We start from the raw sequence: 21345 nt of genomic DNA, 5'->3' as shown, positions 1-21345 counted from the left end.
TAACCCCCACTTTTGTCAAAAGGTGGCGCTACTGAGCCCCTCCACCACGCCCATTTCTATGGCTTTGTCCATGTCTACTGGTTGACAATATTGATGTGTGTGTCGAGTTTCATGCAATTTGAAGCATGTTAAGAGCCTCAAAAACACTCAAGAATATTATTACAGTTTGACCTGTTGCCATGGCAACAATATTTCAAATATCAAAAATCCTGTCATAGGTCTACATCTGCTGTGTATTGACATTACACTGATGAAGTTTGAAGCAAATCAGGTAAAAATAAGAGGGTGATCTCAAAACATTTCAAAAAGTGATACACTTCCTGCTGCCAGTTGGTGGCGCTATAACTTTGACTCACAATAGTCACATCCATGTGATCAGACTCCTATAACGAACACACTCGTGAAGTTTCATAAAGATCAATATATGTATTAAGACGTTATAACACATTTCCTGTTTCCTTTTTCTCGCCATAAATTCGTTGCCTCGCCACGGCCAAACCGTTCGAGATATCAAAAATCCCCTGGCAATTTTTAATCATCAGTGTCTTGACTTCATGCTGACCGAGTTTGGTGGCGATCGGATTAATCGTCTAGGAGGAGTATATCAAATTCCAGAGCATGCGTTTTTCAAACAACCCTTAATAGCTGACTTCCTGTTGGCGTGGCGATTAACTTAGAGCGCGAAAGTTGTTCGGCCCGATGAGGTCTATATGTGTACCGAGTTTCATACTAATACGTGCAAGCATGTTTAATATATGGACCAAATTTTCAGACTTTTTTCAAGGGGGCGCTGTCGAGCCCCTGCCACGCCCGGGTACCAGCCTCTCCGGCGTCCTAATGGCCGCGGATTCCAATGTGTGTGCCAATTTTCAAGAGTTTTTGAGCATGTTAAGGCCCCCAAAAAGCCCCGGAAGACGGAAAAAAAAAAAAAAAAAAAAAAAATATAGCTGCGAGCAGCGATGGCGGGCCCAAGCCCGGTGGCACCGCCACCCCGGTGGCTTCAGGGCAACTGTGCACAGCAGGCAATAGGCACTTAAAACGGTTAAACATCAAAGGACTATGTCAAATTCACTCCACATTTACTGCACTACAAGGTGCCGTTATAGAGCCCCTCCTCCCTGCCCATTTTCAAAGGATTACATGTGCCAAGTTTTAACATTATTCTGATGAATTTTGAAGCAAATCAGGTAAAAATAAGAGGGTGATCTCAATGTATGCTGAAAGTGACACATTTTCTGCTTCCAGTTGGTGGCGCTATGACTTTGAATCACAATAGTCAAATCCATGTGATCAGCCTTGTACAACGAAGACTAAGCCAAAGTTTCATCAAAATCAATTAATGTATGCAGAAGTTATAACACTTTGTTTCCCTTTTCTTGCCATAAATTCGTTGCCTCGCCACGGCCAAACCGTTTGAGATATCCAAAATCCGTTTGCAATTAAACAACTTCAATGTGTTAGCAACAAGTTAAAAAAAGCTTGGTGTAAATTGGATAAACCCTGTAGGAGTAGTAGTATAAAATTCATAGCCTGTTTTTTCAAAAAATTAACATTCAAACCAAAATAGCTGACTTCCTGTTGGTCGGAGCTAATGAATGTAAATTAGAAAATTGTCCGGCTTGATGAGAATAATATGTGTACCGAGTTTGGTGTCTGTAGGAAAAACTAACCCCCACTTTTGTCAAAAGGTGGCGCTACTGAGCCCCTCCACCACGCCCATTTCTATGGCTTTGTCCATGTCTACTGGTTGACAATATTGATGTGTGTGTCGAGTTTCATGCAATTTGAAGCATGTTAAGAGCCTCAAAAACACTCAAGAATATTATTACAGTTTGACCTGTTGCCATGGCAACAATATTTCAAATATCAAAAATCCTGTCATAGGTCTACATCTGCTGTGTATTGACATTACACTGATGAAGTTTGAAGCAAATCAGGTAAAAATAAGAGGGTGATCTCAAAGCATTTTAAAAGTGATACACTTCTTGCTGCCATTTGGTGGCGCTATAACTTTGACTCACAATAGTTACATCCATGTGATCAGACTACTACAACCAACACACTCCTGAAGTTTCATAAACATCAATCAATGTATGCAGAAGTTATAACACATTTCCTGTTTCCTTTTTCTCGCCATAAATTCGTTGCCTCGCCACGGCCAAACCGTTTGAGATATCCAAAATCCGTTTGCAATTAAACAACTTCAATGTGTTCGCAACAAGTTAAAAAAAGCTTGGTGTAAATTGGATAAACCCTGTAGGAGTAGTAGTATAAAATTCATAGCCTGTTTTTTCAAAAAATTAACATTCAAACCAAAATAGCTGACTTCCTGTTGGTCGGAGCTAATGAATGTAAATTAGAAAATTGTCCGGCTTGATGAGAATAATATGTGTACCGAGTTTGGTGACTGTAGGAAAAACTAACCCCCACTTTTGTCAAAAGGTGGCGCTACTGAGCCCCTCCACCACGCCCATTTCTATGGCTTTGTCCATGTCTACTGGTTGACAATATTGATGTGTGTGTCGAGTTTCATGCAATTTGAAGCATGTTAAGAGCCTCAAAAACACTCAAGAATATTATTACAGTTTGACCTGTTGCCATGGCAACAATATTTCAAATATCAAAAATCCTGTCATAGGTCTACATCTGCTGTGTATTGACATTACACTGATGAAGTTTGAAGCAAATCAGGTAAAAATAAGAGGGTGATCTCAAAACATTTCAAAAAGTGATACACTTCCTGCTGCCAGTTGGTGGCGCTATAACTTTGACTCACAATAGTCACATCCATGTGATCAGACTCCTATAACGAACACACTCGTGAAGTTTCATAAAGATCAATATATGTATTAAGACGTTATAACACATTTCCTGTTTCCTTTTTCTCGCCATAAATTCGTTGCCTCGCCACGGCCAAACCGTTCGAGATATCAAAAATCCCCTGGCAATTTTTAATCATCAGTGTCTTGACTTCATGCTGACCGAGTTTGGTGGCGATCGGATTAATCGTCTAGGAGGAGTATATCAAATTCCAGAGCATGCGTTTTTCAAACAACCCTTAATAGCTGACTTCCTGTTGGCGTGGCGATTAACTTAGAGCGCGAAAGTTGTTCGGCCCGATGAGGTCTATATGTGTACCGAGTTTCATACTAATACGTGCAAGCATGTTTAATATATGGACCAAATTTTCAGACTTTTTTCAAGGGGGCGCTGTCGAGCCCCCCTGCCACGCCCGGGTACCAGCCTCTCCGGCGTCCTAATGGCCGCGGATTCCAATGTGTGTGCCAATTTTCAAGAGTTTTTGAGCATGTTAAGGCCCCCAAAAAGCCCCGGAAGACGGAAAAAAAAAAAAAAAAATAATAATAATAATAATCCTTAGAAGAACAAGAGGGCCCTGCGCGAATTTTCGCTTGGGCCCTAATAATCCTTAGAAGAACAAGAGGGCCCTGCGCGAATTTTCGCTTGGGCCCTAATAATCCTTAGAAGAACAAGAGGGCCCTGCGCGAATTTTCGCTTGGGCCCTAATAATCCTTAGAAGAACAAGAGGGCCCTGCGCGAATTTTCGCTTGGGCCCTAATAATCCTTAGAAGAACAAGAGGGCCCTGCGCGAATTTTCGCTTGGGCCCTAATAATAATCCTTAGAAGAACAAGAGGGCCCTGCGCGAATTTTCGCTTGGGCCCTAATAATCCTTAGAAGAACAAGAGGGCCCTGCGCGAATTTTCGCTTGGGCCCTAATAATCCTTAGAAGAACAAGAGGGCCCTGCGCGAATTTTCGCTTGGGCCCTAATAAGGTATGGAAGCCTGTTTCCACCATGAAATAATAAATAAAATAGCTAATTGCAACTTTTTGTCTCACAGTTCTGACTTTTTTCTCGCAATTGTGAGTTATAAAGTCAGAATTGTGAGATATAAAGTCAGAATTGCGTGACATAAAGTCAGAATTGCGTGATATAAAGTCAGAATTGTGAGATATAAAGTCAGAATAGGGAGATATAAAGTCAGAATTTCGAGATATAAAGTCAGAATTGAGAGATGTAAAGTCAGAATTGTGAGATATAAAGTCAGAATTGTGAGATGTAAAGTCAGAATTGCGAGATATAAAGTCAGAATTGTGAGATATAAAGTCAGAATTGCGAGATATAAAGTCAGAATAGGGAGATATAAAGTCAGAACTGTGTGATGTAAAGTCAGAGTTGCGAGATATAAATTCAGAATTGCGAGATATAAAGTCAGAATTGCGAGATATAAAGTCAGAACTGTGTGATGTAAAGTCAGAGTTGCGAGATATAAATTCAGAATTGCGAGATATAAAGTCAGAATTGCGAGATATAAAGTCAGAATTGTGAGATGTAAAGTCAGAATAGCGAGTTATAAAGTCAGAATTGCGAGATATAAAGTCAGAATTGCGAGATGTAAAGTCAGAATTGCGAGATATAAAGTCATAATTGTGAGATATAAAGTCAGAATAGCGAGATATAAAGTCAGAATAGCGAGATATAAAGTCAGAATTGCGAGATATAAAGTCAGAAATGCGTGATATAAAGTCAGAATTGCGATATATAAAGTCAGAATTGTGTGATATAAAGTCAGAATTGCAAAATATAAATTCAGAATAGCGAGTTATAAAGTCAGAATTGCGAGATATAAAGTCAGAATTGCGAGATGTAAAGTCAGAATTGCGAGATATAAAGTCAGAATTGTGAGATATAAAGTCAGAATTGCGAGATATAAAGTCAGAATTGTGAGATGTAAAGTCAGAATTGCGAGATATAAAGTCAGAATTGTGAGATATAAAGTCAGAATTGCGAGATATAAAGTCAGAATTGTGAGATATAAAGTCAGAATTGCGAGATATAAAGTCAGAAATGCGTGATATAAAGTCAGAATTGCGATATATAAAGTCAGAATTGAGAGATATAAAGTCAGAATTGTGAGATGTAAAGTCAGAATCGCGACATATAAAGTCAGAATTGTGAGATATAAAGTCAGAATTGAGAGATATAAAGTCAGAATTGCGAGATATAAATTCAGAATTGCGATATATAAAGTCAGAATTGTGAGATATAAAGTCAGAATTGAGATATATAAAGTCAGAATTGAGAGATATAAAGTCAGAATTGCGAGATATAAATTCAGAATTGCGAGATGTAAAGTCAGAATTGCGATATATAAAGTCAGAATTGCGAGATATAAAGTCAGAATTGAGAGATGTAAAGTCAGAATTGTGAGATATAAAGTCAGAATTGTGAGATGTAAAGTCAGAATTGTGAGATGTAAAGTCAGAATTGCGAGATATAAAGTCAGAATTGTGAGATATAAAGTCAGAATTGCGAGATATAAAGTCAGAATTGTGAGATATAAAGTCAGAATTGCGAGATATAAAGTCAGAATTGCGAGATATAAAGTCAGAATTGCGAGATATAAAGTCAGAATTGCGAGATATAAAGTCAGAATTGCGAGATATAAAGTCAGAATTGTGAGATGTAAAGTCAGAATTGTGAGATGTAAAGTCAGAATTCTGAGATATAAAGTCAGAATTGTGAGATATAAAGTCAGAATAGCGAGTTATAAAGTCAGAATTGCGAGATATAAAGTCAGAATTGCGAGATATAAAGTCAGAATTGCGATATATAAAGTCAGAATTGTGAGATATAAAGTCAGTATTGAGATATATAAAGTCAGAATTGAGAGATATAAAGTCAGAATTGCGAGATATAAATTCAGAATTGCGAGATATAAAGTCAGAATTGCGATATATAAAGTCAGAATTGCGAGATGTAAAGTCAGAATTGAGAGATATAAAGTCAGAATTGAGAGATATAAAGTCAGAATTGCGAGATATAAAGTCAGAATTGCGAGATATAAAGTCAGAATAGGGAGATATAAAGTCAGAATTTCGAGATATAAAGTCAGAATTGCGAGATGTAAAGTCAGAATTGCGAGATATAAAGTCAGAATTGCGAGATATAAAGTCAGAATAGGGAGATATAAAGTCAGAATTTCGAGATATAAAGTCAGAATTGCGAGATATAAAGTCAGAATTGCGAGATATAAAGTCAGAATTGCGATATATAAAGTCAGAATTGTGAGATATAAAGTCAGTATTGAGATATATAAAGTCAGAATTGAGAGATATAAAGTCAGAATTGCGAGATATAAATTCAGAATTGCGAGATATAAAGTCAGAATTGCGATATATAAAGTCAGAATTGCGAGATGTAAAGTCAGAATTGAGAGATATAAAGTCAGAATTGAGAGATATAAAGTCAGAATTGTGAGATATAAAGTCAGAATTGCGAGATATAAAGTCAGAATAGGGAGATATAAAGTCAGAATTTCGAGATATAAAGTCAGAATTGTGAGATGTAAAGTCAGAATTGCAAGATATAAAGTCAGAATTGCGAGATATAAAGTCAGAATAGGGAGATATAAAGTCAGAATTTCGAGATATAAAGTCAGAATTGTGAGATGTAAAGTCAGAATTGTGAGATATAAAGTCAGAATTGCGAGATATAAAGTCAGAATTGCGAGATATAAAGTCAGAATAGGGAGATATAAAGTCAGAATTTCGAGATATAAAGTCAGAATTGTGAGATGTAAAGTCCGAATTGTGAGATATAAAGTCAGAATTGCGAGATATAAAGTCAGAATAGGGAGATATAAAGTCAGAATTTCGAGATATAAAGTCAGAATTGTGAGATGTAAAGTCAGAATTGCGAGATATAAAGTCAGAATTGCGAGATATAAAGTCAGAATTGAGAGATATAAAGTCAGAATTGAGAGATATAAAGTCAGAATTGTGAGATATAAAGTCAGAATTGCGAGATATAAAGTCAGAATAGGGAGATATAAAGTCAGAATTTCGAGATATAAAGTCAGAATTGTGAGATGTAAAGTCAGAATTGCGAGATATAAAGTCAGAATTTCGAGATATAAAGTCAGAATTGCGAGATATAAAGTCAGAATTGCGAGATATAAAGTCAGAATTGCGAGATATAAAGTCAGAATTTCGAGATATAAAGTCAGAATTGCGAGATATAAAGTCAGAATTGTGAGATATAAAGTCAGAATAGCGAGATATAAAGTCAGAATAGCGAGATATAAAGTCAGAATTGCGAGATATAAAGTCAGAAATGCGTGATATAAAGTCAGAATTGCGATATATAAAGTCAGAATTGTGTGATATAAAGTCAGAATTGCAAGATATAAAGTCAGAATAGCGAGTTATAAAGTCAGAATTGCGAGATATAAAGTCAGAATTGCGAGATGTAAAGTCAGAATTGCGAGATATAAAGTCAGAATTGTGAGATATAAAGTCAGAATTGCGAGATATAAAGTCAGAATTGTGAGATGTAAAGTCAGAATTGCGAGATATAAAGTCAGAATTGTGAGATATAAAGTCAGAATTGCGAGATATAAAGTCAGAATTGCGAGATATAAAGTCAGAATTGCGAGATATAAAGTCAGAATTGTGAGATATAAAGTCAGAATTGCGAGATATAAAGTCAGAAATGCGTGATATAAAGTCAGAATTGCGATATATAAAGTCAGAATTGAGAGATATAAAGTCAGAATTGTGAGATGTAAAGTCAGAATTGCGACATATAAAGTCAGAATTGTGAGATATAAAGTCAGAATTGAGAGATATAAATTCAGAATTGCGATATATAAAGTCAGAATTGTGAGATATAAAGTCAGAATTGAGATATATAAAGTCAGAATTGAGAGATATAAAGTCAGAATTGCGAGATATAAATTCAGAATTGCGAGATGTAAAGTCAGAATTGCGATATATAAAGTCAGAATTGCGAGATATAAAGTCAGAATTGAGAGATGTAAAGTCAGAATTGTGAGATATAAAGTCAGAATTGTGAGATGTAAAGTCAGAATTGTGAGATGTAAAGTCAGAATTGCGAGATATAAAGTCAGAATTGTGAGATATAAAGTCAGAATTGCGAGATATAAAGTCAGAATTGCGATATATAAAGTCAGAATTGAGAGATATAAAGTCAGAATTGCGAGATATAAATTCAGAATTGCGATATATAAAGTCAGAAATGCGTGATATAAAGTCAGAATTGCGATATATAAAGTCAGAATTGAGAGATATAAAGTCAGAATTGTGAGATGTAAAGTCAGAATTGCGACATATAAAGTCAGAATTGTGAGATATAAAGTCAGAATTGCGAGATATAAATTCAGAATTGCGATATATAAAGTCAGAATTGTGAGATATAAAGTCAGAATTGAGATATATAAAGTCAGAATTGAGAGATATAAAGTCAGAATTGCGAGATATAAATTCAGAATTGCGAGATGTAAAGTCAGAATTGCGAGATATAAAGTCAGAATAGGGAGATATAAAGTCAGAATTGCGAGATATAAAGTCAGAATTGAGAGATGTAAAGTCAGAATTGTGAGATATAAAGTCAGAATTGTGAGATGTAAAGTCAGAATTGTGAGATGTAAAGTCAGAATTGCGAGATATAAAGTCAGAATTGTGAGATATAAAGTCAGAATTGCGAGATATAAAGTCAGAATTGTGAGATATAAAGTCAGAATTGCGAGATATAAAGTCAGAATTGTGAGATATAAAGTCAGAGTTGCGAGATATAAAGTCAGAATTGCGAGATATAAAGTCAGAATTGCGAGATATAAAGTCAGAATTGTGAGATGTAAAGTCAGAATTGTGAGATGTAAAGTCAGAATTCTGAGATATAAAGTCAGAATTGTGAGATATAAAGTCAGAATAGCGAGTTATAAAGTCAGAATTGCGAGATATAAAGTCAGAATTGCGAGATATAAAGTCAGAATTGTGAGATATAAAGTCAGAATTGCGAGATATAAAGTCAGAATTGCGAGATATAAAGTCAGAATTGCGAGATATAAAGTCAGAATTGTGAGATGTAAAGTCAGAATTGCGAGATATAAAGTCAGAATTGTGAGATGTAAAGTCAGAATTGCGAGATGTAAAGTCAGAATTGCGAGTTATAAAGTCAGAATTGTGAGATATAAAGTCAGAATAGCGAGTTATAAAGTCAGAATTGCGAGATATAAAGTCAGAATTGTGAGATGTAAAGTCAGAATTGCGAGATATAAAGTCAGAATTGTGAGATGTAAAGTCAGAATTGCGAGATGTAAAGTCAGAATTGCGAGATATAAAGTCAGAATTGCGAGATATAAAGTCAGAATTGCGAGATATAAATTCAGAATTGCGATATATAAAGTCAGAATTGTGAGATATAAAGTCAGAATTGAGATATATAAAGTCAGAATTGAGAGATATAAAGTCAGAATTGCGAGATATAAAGTCAGAATTGCGAGATATAAAGTCAGAATTGCGATATATAAAGTCAGAATTGTGAGATATAAAGTCAGAATTGAGATATATAAAGTCAGAATTGAGAGATATAAAGTCAGAATTGCGAGATATAAATTCAGAATTGCGAGATATAAAGTCAGAATTGCGATATATAAAGTCAGAATTGCGAGATGTAAAGTCAGAATTGAGAGATATAAAGTCAGAATTGAGAGATATAAAGTCAGAATTGTGAGATATAAAGTCAGAATTGCGAGATATAAAGTCAGAATAGGGAGATATAAAGTCAGAATTTCGAGATATAAAGTCAGAATAAGGAGATATAAAGTCAGAATTTCGAGATATAAAGTCAGAATTGTGAGATGTAAAGTCAGAATTGCGAGATATAAAGTCAGAATTGCGAGATATAAAGTCAGAATAAGGAGATATAAAGTCAGAATTTCGAGATATAAAGTCAGAATTGTGAGATGTAAAGTCAGAATTGTGAGATATAAAGTCAGAATTGCGAGATATAAAGTCAGAATTGCGAGATATAAAGTCAGAATAGGGAGATATAAAGTCAGAATTTCGAGATATAAAGTCAGAATTGTGAGATGTAAAGTCCGAATTGTGAGATATAAAGTCAGAATTGCGAGATATAAAGTCAGAATAGGGAGATATAAAGTCAGAATTTCGAGATATAAAGTCAGAATTGTGAGATGTAAAGTCAGAATTGCGAGATATAAAGTCAGAATTGCGAGATATAAAGTCAGAATTGAGAGATATAAAGTCAGAATTGAGAGATATAAAGTCAGAATTGTGAAATATAAAGTCAGAATTGCGAGATATAAAGTCAGAATTGCGAGATATAAAGTCAGAATTGAGAGATATAAAGTCAGAATTGAGAGATATAAAGTCAGAATTGAGAGATATAAAGTCAGAATTGAGAGATATAAAGTCAGAATTGTGAGATATAAAGTCAGAATTGCGAGATATAAAGTCAGAATAGGGAGATATAAAGTCAGAATTTCGAGATATAAAGTCAGAATTGTGAGATGTAAAGTCAGAATTGCAAGATATAAAGTCAGAATTGCGAGATATAAAGTCAGAATAGGGAGATATAAAGTCAGAATTTCGAGATATAAAGTCAGAATTGTGAGATGTAAAGTCAGAATTGTGAGATATAAAGTCAGAATTGCGAGATATAAAGTCAGAATTGCGAGATATAAAGTCAGAATAGGGAGATATAAAGTCAGAATTTCGAGATATAAAGTCAGAATTGTGAGATGTAAAGTCCGAATTGTGAGATATAAAGTCAGAATTGCGAGATATAAAGTCAGAATAGGGAGATATAAAGTCAGAATTTCGAGATATAAAGTCAGAATTGTGAGATGTAAAGTCAGAATTGCGAGATATAAAGTCAGAATTGCGAGATATAAAGTCAGAATTGAGAGATATAAAGTCAGAATTGAGAGATATAAAGTCAGAATTGTGAGATATAAAGTCAGAATTGCGAGATATAAAGTCAGAATAGGGAGATATAAAGTCAGAATTTCGAGATATAAAGTCAGAATTGTGAGATGTAAAGTCAGAATTGCGAGATATAAAGTCAGAATTTCGAGATATAAAGTCAGAATTGCGAGATATAAAGTCAGAATTGCGAGATATAAAGTCAGAATTGCGAGATATAAAGTCAGAATTTCGAGATATAAAGTCAGAATTGCGAGATATAAAGTCAGAATTGTGAGATATAAAGTCAGAATAGCGAGATATAAAGTCAGAATAGCGAGATATAAAGTCAGAATTGCGAGATATAAAGTCAGAAATGCGTGATATAAAGTCAGAATTGCGATATATAAAGTCAGAATTGTGTGATATAAAGTCAGAATTGCAAGATATAAAGTCAGAATAGCGAGTTATAAAGTCAGAATTGCGAGATATAAAGTCAGAATTGCGAGATGTAAAGTCAGAATTGCGAGATATAAAGTCAGAATTGTGAGATATAAAGTCAGAATTGCGAGATATAAAGTCAGAATTGTGAGATGTAAAGTCAGAATTGCGAGATATAAAGTCAGAATTGTGAGATATAAAGTCAGAATTGCGAGATATAAAGTCAGAATTGCGAGATATAAAGTCAGAATTGCGAGATATAAAGTCAGAATTGTGAGATATAAAGTCAGAATTGCGAGATATAAAGTCAGAAATGCGTGATATAAAGTCAGAATTGCGATATATAAAGTCAGAATTGAGAGATATAAAGTCAGAATTGTGAGATGTAAAGTCAGAATTGCGACATATAAAGTCAGAATTGTGAGATATAAAGTCAGAATTGAGAGATATAAATTCAGAATTGCGATATATAAAGTCAGAATTGTGAGATATAAAGTCAGAATTGAGATATATAAAGTCAGAATTGAGAGATATAAAGTCAGAATTGCGAGATATAAATTCAGAATTGCGAGATGTAAAGTCAGAATTGCGATATATAAAGTCAGAATTGCGAGATATAAAGTCAGAATTGAGAGATGTAAAGTCAGAATTGTGAGATATAAAGTCAGAATTGTGAGATGTAAAGTCAGAATTGTGAGATGTAAAGTCAGAATTGCGAGATATAAAGTCAGAATTGTGAGATATAAAGTCAGAATTGCGAGATATAAAGTCAGAATTGCGATATATAAAGTCAGAATTGAGAGATATAAAGTCAGAATTGCGAGATATAAATTCAGAATTGCGATATATAAAGTCAGAAATGCGTGATATAAAGTCAGAATTGCGATATATAAAGTCAGAATTGAGAGATATAAAGTCAGAATTGTGAGATGTAAAGTCAGAATTGCGACATATAAAGTCAGAATTGTGAGATATAAAGTCAGAATTGCGAGATATAAATTCAGAATTGCGATATATAAAGTCAGAATTGTGAGATATAAAGTCAGAATTGAGATATATAAAGTCAGAATTGAGAGATATAAAGTCAGAATTGCGAGATATAAATTCAGAATTGCGAGATGTAAAGTCAGAATTGCGAGATATAAAGTCAGAATAGGGAGATATAAAGTCAGAATTGCGAGATATAAAGTCAGAATTGAGAGATGTAAAGTCAGAATTGTGAGATATAAAGTCAGAATTGTGAGATGTAAAGTCAGAATTGTGAGATGTAAAGTCAGAATTGCGAGATATAAAGTCAGAATTGTGAGATATAAAGTCAGAATTGCGAGATATAAAGTCATAATTGTGAGATATAAAGTCAGACTTGCGAGATATAAAGTCAGAATTGTGAGATATAAAGTCAGAGTTGCGAGATATAAAGTCAGAATTGCGAGATATAAAGTCAGAATTGCGAGATATAAAGTCAGAATTGTGAGATGTAAAGTCAGAATTGTGAGATGTAAAGTCAGAATTCTGAGATATAAAGTCAGAATTGTGAGATATAAAGTCAGAATAGCGAGTTATAAAGTCAGAATTGCGAGATATAAAGTCAGAATTGCGAGATATAAAGTCAGAATTGTGAGATATAAAGTCAGAATTGCGAGATATAAAGTCAGAATTGCGAGATATAAAGTCAGAATTGCGAGATATAAAGTCAGAATTGTGAGATGTAAAGTCAGAATTGCGAGATATAAAGTCAGAATTGTGAGATGTAAAGTCAGAATTGCGAGATGTAAAGTCAGAATTGCAAGTTATAAAGTCAGAATTGTGAGATATAAAGTCAGAATAGCGAGTTATAAAGTCAGAATTGCGAGATATAAAGTCAGAATTGTGAGATGTAAAGTCAGAATTGTGAGATGTAAAGTCAGAATTGCGAGATGTAAAGTCAGAATTGCGAGATATAAAGTCAGAATTGTGAGATGTAAAGTCAGAATTGCGAGATGTAAAGTCAGAATTGCGAGATATAAAGTCAGAATTGCGAGATATAAAGTCAGAATTGCGAGATATAAATTCAGAATTGCGATATATAAAGTCAGAATTGTGAGATATAAAGTCAGAATTGCGAGATATAAAGTCAGAATTGCGATATATAAAGTCAGAATTGTGAGATATAAAGTCAGAATTGAGATATATAAAGTCAGAATTGAGAGATATAAAGTCAGAATTGCGAGATATAAATTCAGAATTGCGAGATATAAAGTCAGAATTGCGATATATAAAGTCAGAATTGCGAGATGTAAAGTCAGAATTGAGAGATATAAAGTCAGAATTGAGAGATATAAAGTCAGAATTGTGAGATATAAAGTCAGAATTGCGAGATATAAAGTCAGAATAGGGAGATATAAAGTCAGAATTTCGAGATATAAAGTCAGAATAAGGAGATATAAAGTCAGAATTTCGAGATATAAAGTCAGAATTGTGAGATGTAAAGTCAGAATTGCGAGATATAAAGTCAGAATTGCGAGATATAAAGTCAGAATAAGGAGATATAAAGTCAGAATTTCGAGATATAAAGTCAGAATTGTGAGATGTAAAGTCAGAATTGTGAGATATAAAGTCAGAATTGCGAGATATAAAGTCAGAATTGCGAGATATAAAGTCAGAATAGGGAGATATAAAGTCAGAATTTCGAGATATAAAGTCAGAATTGTGAGATGTAAAGTCCGAATTGTGAGATATAAAGTCAGAATTGCGAGATATAAAGTCAGAATAGGGAGATATAAAGTCAGAATTTCGAGATATAAAGTCAGAATTGTGAGATGTAAAGTCAGAATTGCGAGATATAAAGTCAGAATTGCGAGATATAAAGTCAGAATTGAGAGATATAAAGTCAGAATTGAGAGATATAAAGTCAGAATTGTGAAATATAAAGTCAGAATTGCGAGATATAAAGTCAGAATTGCGAGATATAAAGTCAGAATTGAGAGATATAAAGTCAGAATTGAGAGATATAAAGTCAGAATTGCGAGATATAAAGTCAGAATAGGGAGATATAAAGTCAGAATTTCGAGATATAAAGTCAGAATTGCGAGATATAAAGTCAGAATTGTGAGATATAAAGTCAGAATTGCGAGATATAAAGTCAGAATAGGGAGATGTAAAGTCAGAATTGCGAGATATAAAGTCAGAATTGCGAGATATAAAGTCAGAATTGCGAGATGTAAAGTCAGAATTGTGAGATATAAAGTCAGAATTGCGAGATATAAAGTCAGAATAGGGAGATATAAAGTCAGAATTTCGAGATATAAAGTCAGAATTGTGTGATGTAAAGTCAGAGTTGCGAGATATAAAGTCAGAATTGTGAGATGTAAAGTCAGAATTGCGAGATATAAAGTCAGAATTGTGAGATGTAAAGTCAGAATTGCGAGTTGTAAAGTCAGAATTGCGAGATATAAAGTCAGAATTGCGAGATATAAAGTCAGAATTGTGAGATATAAAGTCAGAATTGCGTGATATAAAGTCAGAATTGCATGATATAAAGTCAGAATTGCGAGATATAAAGTCAGAATTGCGAGATATAAAGTCAGAATTGCGTGATATAAAGTCAGAATTGTGAGATATAAAGTCAGAATTGCGAGATATAAAGTCAGAATTGCGTGATATAAAGTCAGAATTGTGAGATATAAAGTCAGAATTGCGAGATATAAAGTCAGAATTGCGTGATATAAAGTCAGAATTGTGAGATATAAAGTCAGAATTGCGAGATATAAATTCAGAATTGTGAGATGTAAAGTCAGAATTGCGAGTTATAAAGTCAGAATTGAGAGATATAAAGTCAGAATTGTGAAATATAAAGTCAGAATTGCGAGATATAAAGTCAGAATTGCGAGATATAAAGTCAGAATTGAGAGATATAAAGTCAGAATTGAGAGATATAAAGTCAGAATTGCGAGATATAAAGTCAGAATAGGGAGATATAAAGTCAGAATTTCGAGATATAAAGTCAGAATTGCGAGATATAAAGTCAGAATTGTGAGATATAAAGTCAGAATTGCGAGATATAAAGTCAGAATAGGGAGATGTAAAGTCAGAATTGCGAGATATAAAGTCAGAATTGCGAGATATAAAGTCAGAATTGCGAGATGTAAAGTCAGAATTGTGAGATATAAAGTCAGAATTGCGAGATATAAAGTCAGAATAGGGAGATATAAAGTCAGAATTTCGAGATATAAAGTCAGAATTGTGTGATGTAAAGTCAGAGTTGCGAGATATAAAGTCAGAATTGTGAGATGTAAAGTCAGAATTGCGAGATATAAAGTCAGAATTGTGAGATGTAAAGTCAGAATTGCGAGTTGTAAAGTCAGAATTGCGAGATATAAAGTCAGAATTGCGAGATATAAAGTCAGAATTGTGAGATATAAAGTCAGAATTGCGTGATATAAAGTCAGAATTGCATGATATAAAGTCAGAATTGCGAGATATAAAGTCAGAATTGCGAGATATAAAGTCAGAATTGCGTGATATAAAGTCAGAATTGTGAGATATAAAGTCAGAATTGCGAGATATAAAGTCAGAATTGCGTGATATAAAGTCAGAATTGTGAGATATAAAGTCAGAATTGCGAGATATAAAGTCAGAATTGCGTGATATAAAGTCAGAATTGTGAGATATAAAGTCAGAATTGCGAGATATAAATTCAGAATTGTGAGATGTAAAGTCAGAATTGCGAGTTATAAAGTCAGAATTGCGAGATATAAAGTCAGAATTGTGAGATGTAAAGTCAGAATTGCGAGTTATAAAGTCAGAATTGCGAGATATAAAGTCAGAATTGCGAGATATAAAGTCAGAATTGTGAGATATAAAGTCAGAATTGCGTGATATAAAGTCAGAATTGCATGATATAAAGTCAGAATTGCGAGATATAAAGTCAGAATTGCGAGATATAAAGTCAGAATTGCGTGATATCAAGTCAGAATTGCGAGATATAAAGTCAGAATTGCGAGATATAAAGTCAGAATTGCGAGATATAAAGTCAGAATTGCGTGATATCAAGTCAGAATTGCGAGATATAAAGTCAGAATTGTGAGATATAAAGTCAGAATTGCGAGATACAATGTCCAAATGTGAGGGAAAACATATTGACGTTTTTCCTCAGAATTGTTAGTTTATATCTCGCAATTCTGACTTGATAATCACAATTGTGAGATAAAATGTCACAATTACCTTTTTTATTATTTTATTTAGTGGCGGAAACAAGCTTACATACATTTGTTAAAATTAGTTAACGTATTAACTAACAAACGAACAGTGAGCAATAATGTGTACAACATTTAAAAATCATTATCAATGTTAGCTAAAAAATAGTTGTTTATTCGTTCATGTTAGTTCACACTCACAGTGCATTAACCAATGTTAACTAATACTACTTTTAATTTAAAAAATGTATTAGTAAATGTAGAAATTAACATCAACTAATGATGGTAAGAGATTTTAACCCATTCCTTACCCACATCAGTGATCACAATGGAGTTATTGATGGGAAGTTGAAACCTAGGAGAACTGCTGGACATATCTATGAACAAGAGGAAGACGGTGTTAGAAACAAACTTCTAGGACCGGACATGGCCGGATGAGGAATATATACCTCTGATGATCAGTTCGCGAAATCCAGAGCGGTTGTGTTTTATCCCGTTGTGCTCCCAGGTGCAAACACAGCTGTAAATAACCTTGCTTTCTTTTGAAGAGTTACGGAGAAGTAAATACTCTGCAGACTGGTTTGGAATAAGAGAGAAATTCTGCCAAAGAGAAAAGATCGGGACAATGATGTTGCAGTCATGCACACAGTTAGAAGGAAACTTTGATGGAGTAGATTTAAACATAAGAGTGTAATTCACACTTTCCATAATCAACTGTAATTATAATTTCAACTGATTCTACAGTTCCTGATGTATAATTAACTTGGCTTGAGAAATATCTATCTTAAGTTGTCCTATCTATCTATCTATCTATCTATCTATCTATCTATCTATCTATCTATCTATCTATCTATCTATCTATCTATCTATCTATCTATCTATCTATCTATCTATCTATCTATCTATCTATCTATCTATCTATCTATCCATCCATCCATCCATCCATCCATCCATCCATCCATCCATCTATCATATTTCTATCTGTTTTTCCGATAGACTGTATTGCCTTCAAAACAATCAAACTACTTTAAACTTCATATTTCAAACTTAAACCCTTCAAACTTTAAGATTTTTAAACTTATTCAAACTTTCTGGTCCAGCTTTCTCAAGCCAACTTAAGATTTGTCTTGACAGACCTTTTTCATACAGTATATATCTACAGTGCACAGCATAAATGAGTAACCCCCTTTGAACAAATACAAAATATGTATTTTCTTAATGATCACTAATACAACTCATGGAAAGATGGCAAAACTGAAATGTATTAAACATATACATAATAAAAACTGAGAAATATATGTCATTAATAGCCATATAATAAGTAAAATAGCCAATTTTGTTTAAATTAAGGATTGCAGAAATGAGTACACCCTAGATTTAATTAAACAAATGTATAATATTCTATTTCTTAGTATTTCCTCCATAATTTTGAATATACTGCTCTGACCCTTCTTGACACAGAGTGAACAAGTTCATGACAAATCGTCATATCTGTCCTGTTTAACTCCTGAATGATGAGCTCCTTAAATGCCCTGATCTTTAACGGGGAGTGTTGCTCAACTCGTCTCTACAGAATCCCTCACAGGCGCTCAAGAGTGTAAATATTGAGTGCAATACGTGCCCACAGAAGGTTTTTCACCTTGGGTGAATGCATATCCTCATTGTCATGTTGAAAAAAATGCCCAACAATGCAGGGAATGAGGAAAAGGTAATATCTTCTGTTTCAAGTTTGTGTATTAAATTACACAGTGGTGTGTGAATTCATGACAGCATTGATAAAGCACACACCTTCACACTCATACATCCCTATATAAGAGCTTTACTACCTCTGAACTTTACTGTGGGAAGCAGGCACTTCTCACTGTACTCCTCCTCTAGCAACACCAGAACATTTTGGATGCAGTTAGTTGATTTGGTCTCATGAGACCAGAGTATTGATATATTTTTGTAAATATGGGCTTTGGAAATGGCTAATTGACTTTATTGTGCTTTGGCTACAGTGAGAACAACAACCATGCATGCCATTTCTGCAGACTTCATCTTACTCTGTGAGATAAACACTCACTCTTTCAGAGCTTTTGATGGCTCTGAGACACTCGCTTGGTATTTCTCCTGCTCTTTGTCTAGCAAAAAAATCCCTCATCCCCAAATGAAATCCTGATTATTTCAGGGGCCTTGTCACAAGTCCATTGTTTTTGAATTTCTGTGTTACTTTTGCTATATTTTCACAAAATAAAACAATGATTTGGTAATCCTCTTGTCCTCTTTTGTGCTCATGATGATTCTCTCCCAATTGTTGTCAGTATTACGTCTGAGAATGATTCAGTGGGCTATATAACACTTTTAACTGTCAAGAAATTACTTCCCTTTAAATGTTTTGGTTCAACATACTTACCTGTTGATCAAACATTGCCTTAAATCTACACCAGAAATTTTTAATTTCATTTTATTTAGTAACTTTCAGGAGGGTGTACTCATTTTTGCTACACAACATTTTATCACCTTGATAAGAAAATCTTATTTTCTAAACGCAAAGTGTAAAGCGCACGGCACAGCTGCACTCAGGAAGTGTCCAAATCCACTTTTGCTATTTTAACGACGGAAAATGCGCCGGGGCACATTTTTGAAATGGGTTGTCCCTATTCTCTTAATGATTAATGGGCGTAACTTTTAATAAACCAATCAGAGTGTCATCTCCCATTCCCTTTAAGAGCGAATGGGCTCACGCAATGGCCATTTATTTCTAAATTATGACTGCTTTTCATGTACAAATCTTACTATAACTGGACCTTAGGGAACATTATAAAATGAAATTCATGACCTTTTTGAACGGATGAAAAACAGCCTATAGTGAAACTAAAAAGTTTCCTATTATTGTCTTTATTTTCATTCAGTGTTATAATTTAGTAAATTATTAACAATACGAGCTGAATTCCCCTTTGCAGCCAACATGACATTGTATGAATCATTTCCAAGTCAAACACAGGATATTTGTCATGTCTAAACCTTGATCAGATCAAATGATGAATGATCTTAGTTTTGACTCATACATTGCAAACATGCTGTCAAATTTACCACAAACATCATACAGTACCTTATACCAGATGAACGTGGCCTGCTGATATTCACACACTGGACAGTAGATTTTTGACGGCTTTTCTTCTTCCGGAGTATAGTCCAAGAGATCTCTGTTGAACTCCTCATAAACCACAACGTCAGTTATATATTCATCACATTTGTCCTCCTCATACCACCTACAGGACGACACACACCGCTGTTAGAGGAAGATTCTGGGATGAAACGTGAATAAAGTTTGCAGGTGCATTGACAGTGAATGGAAGTGTGTGCGATCACCAGCGTGTGATGTAGCATCCTGTGTCGTTCAGGGTCAACCATAGGATGTATAATTCAGAAAGATGGTAATGGATGCGTTCGCTCTCCTCCGTCCCGATTTGCTCAACCTGCTCTGTTCTTTCGATGTATTTGAACCATTCATACGAGGTGTCTTCAGTCTCAATATGGCAGTCATCGTTAGGGCAGGGTAAATACAGGGATTCTCCAGCTAGCACTCTCACGGTTTTCTTTTTATCAGGTTTTCCACACTTAACTAATAAAAAAATACACGTTTAAATGTGTTTAAAGCATCTTCTTTTAACCCAGTCAGGAGCAAAATTATCTGAATACATATGAATATTCAGTTAAATAATCCCTTCAAACAAATAAACAAATAAAAAAATAGGTCAACCAGTTTATTTTTTGAAAAAAAAAAAAAACTTTTTCCTTTGCCAAAAAAGCATATCAGCTTCTCCTTTTATTCCAAAATCTGTCCATTTGTTAACCCATATAACTTTTTTTAACAAATGTGCAAATAAATAAAAGTAAATAAACAACTGAAAATCTGTTCACTTGTCAACAACTCAAATATCTATTTTTAAAGAAATGTGCAAATCAATAAATATATATATATATAAATGACTTAAAATCTGTCAACTACCCCATCTATTTTTTTTTTAAAGTGCTAATAAATAAAAACATAAAAGAATTAAAGATTTTTTTTTTTTTTTTGACAATATCAAAAGCATCTCAGCATCTCTATTTAACCCAAAATCTGTCCTTTTGTCAACAACCCAAATACCAATTTTTAAACAAATTTTCTAAAATGAAGTTACCTGTGGAGTTCAACTGATATGACGAGATCAGGACAGATTCAGTCAGGAGCAAAATCATCTGTAACATCCTCATCATCATCATCCCTGTAAAGCTAATAATCTCAAAGGCTAAAATTTCAGTTCATAACTACTTTACTATAATGCAACACCATATACTGATAACTCTAAAAATGAATGAAAAATAAAAATGCGGTACCTTTATGTCAGGATGTGCAATCGGTTCCAGTGCGTAATAATGAAATAGTTCTAGTGAATCTGATGGCTGATTTATTTGCAACAGTCTGTGGTAGATGAAAGAGGATGTAATTTACCCAACTCTTCTATCATTTAATCTTCACTTTATCGCTCTTTCTTGACGTTACACTTTTGAAAACAGGATATCATAATCAGAAGAGATTAAAGGGATTAAGCAAGTTTTAAAAGTTCATAAAACATTAAACGGTTTTATTTTCAGAAGCAAGATCAACAAATACTTTTTATTACATTAACATTTATGCATGTGGCAGATGCTTTTATCCATATTCAAGTTCAACAATCCCCTTAAATAAATAAATACTAATAAACAGCAAATAGTAATATGCAAGCTAATAAGCAACTAGTTAATTGTGAGATACAAACTAAAGTGTTACCTATTTTTTTTCCATAAATCTGTTTTGTAAGCATCTTGCGTAGTTGTGCTTGGAGTCAATTGTTTTATTTGTGATAACGCAATGAAACATAAATTGTGCAACGTCATTTTGTCCTGTCAAAAAAAAAAGAAAGAAATGAACTCATGCAAAAGCAAGAGAGAGCCAATGAAATATTAAAAACTGT

The 21345-nt window shown here is 33.9% G+C and overlaps 1 protein-coding gene across 3 annotated transcripts in view; it reads right to left on the bottom strand.

Moving 5' to 3' along the window:
* Window positions 1–20815, bottom strand: part of il1rl1 (interleukin 1 receptor-like 1) — a 67510-nt gene extending 46695 nt beyond the window's left edge. The window contains exons 1-6 of one of the 3 annotated variants that reach the window (XM_067409798.1): window positions 20729–20815; window positions 20533–20624; window positions 19718–19970; window positions 19458–19617; window positions 16813–16963; window positions 16675–16740 (exon numbers count right to left, since the gene is read on the bottom strand). In XM_067409798.1, the coding sequence (XP_067265899.1) occupies window positions 16675–16740; window positions 16813–16963; window positions 19458–19617; window positions 19718–19970; window positions 20533–20614 (712 nt within the window). In that variant the 5' untranslated portion in view covers window positions 20615–20624; window positions 20729–20815. Of the gene's footprint in view, window positions 1–16674; window positions 16741–16812; window positions 16964–19457; window positions 19618–19717; window positions 19971–20532; window positions 20704–20728 lie in introns of those variants that run through there. The other 2 variants (XM_067409799.1, XM_067409800.1) reach the window with 2 other exon arrangements.
* Window positions 20816–21345: the final 530 nt, after the last annotated feature.

The sequence above is a fragment of the Chanodichthys erythropterus genome, chromosome 14 (assembly GCF_024489055.1).
Source record: "Chanodichthys erythropterus isolate Z2021 chromosome 14, ASM2448905v1, whole genome shotgun sequence".
Classification (NCBI taxonomy): Eukaryota; Metazoa; Chordata; class Actinopteri; order Cypriniformes; family Xenocyprididae; genus Chanodichthys; species Chanodichthys erythropterus.
Note: the sequence above shows the minus strand (reverse complement) of the source record. Positions and strands in the feature narration are given on the sequence as shown.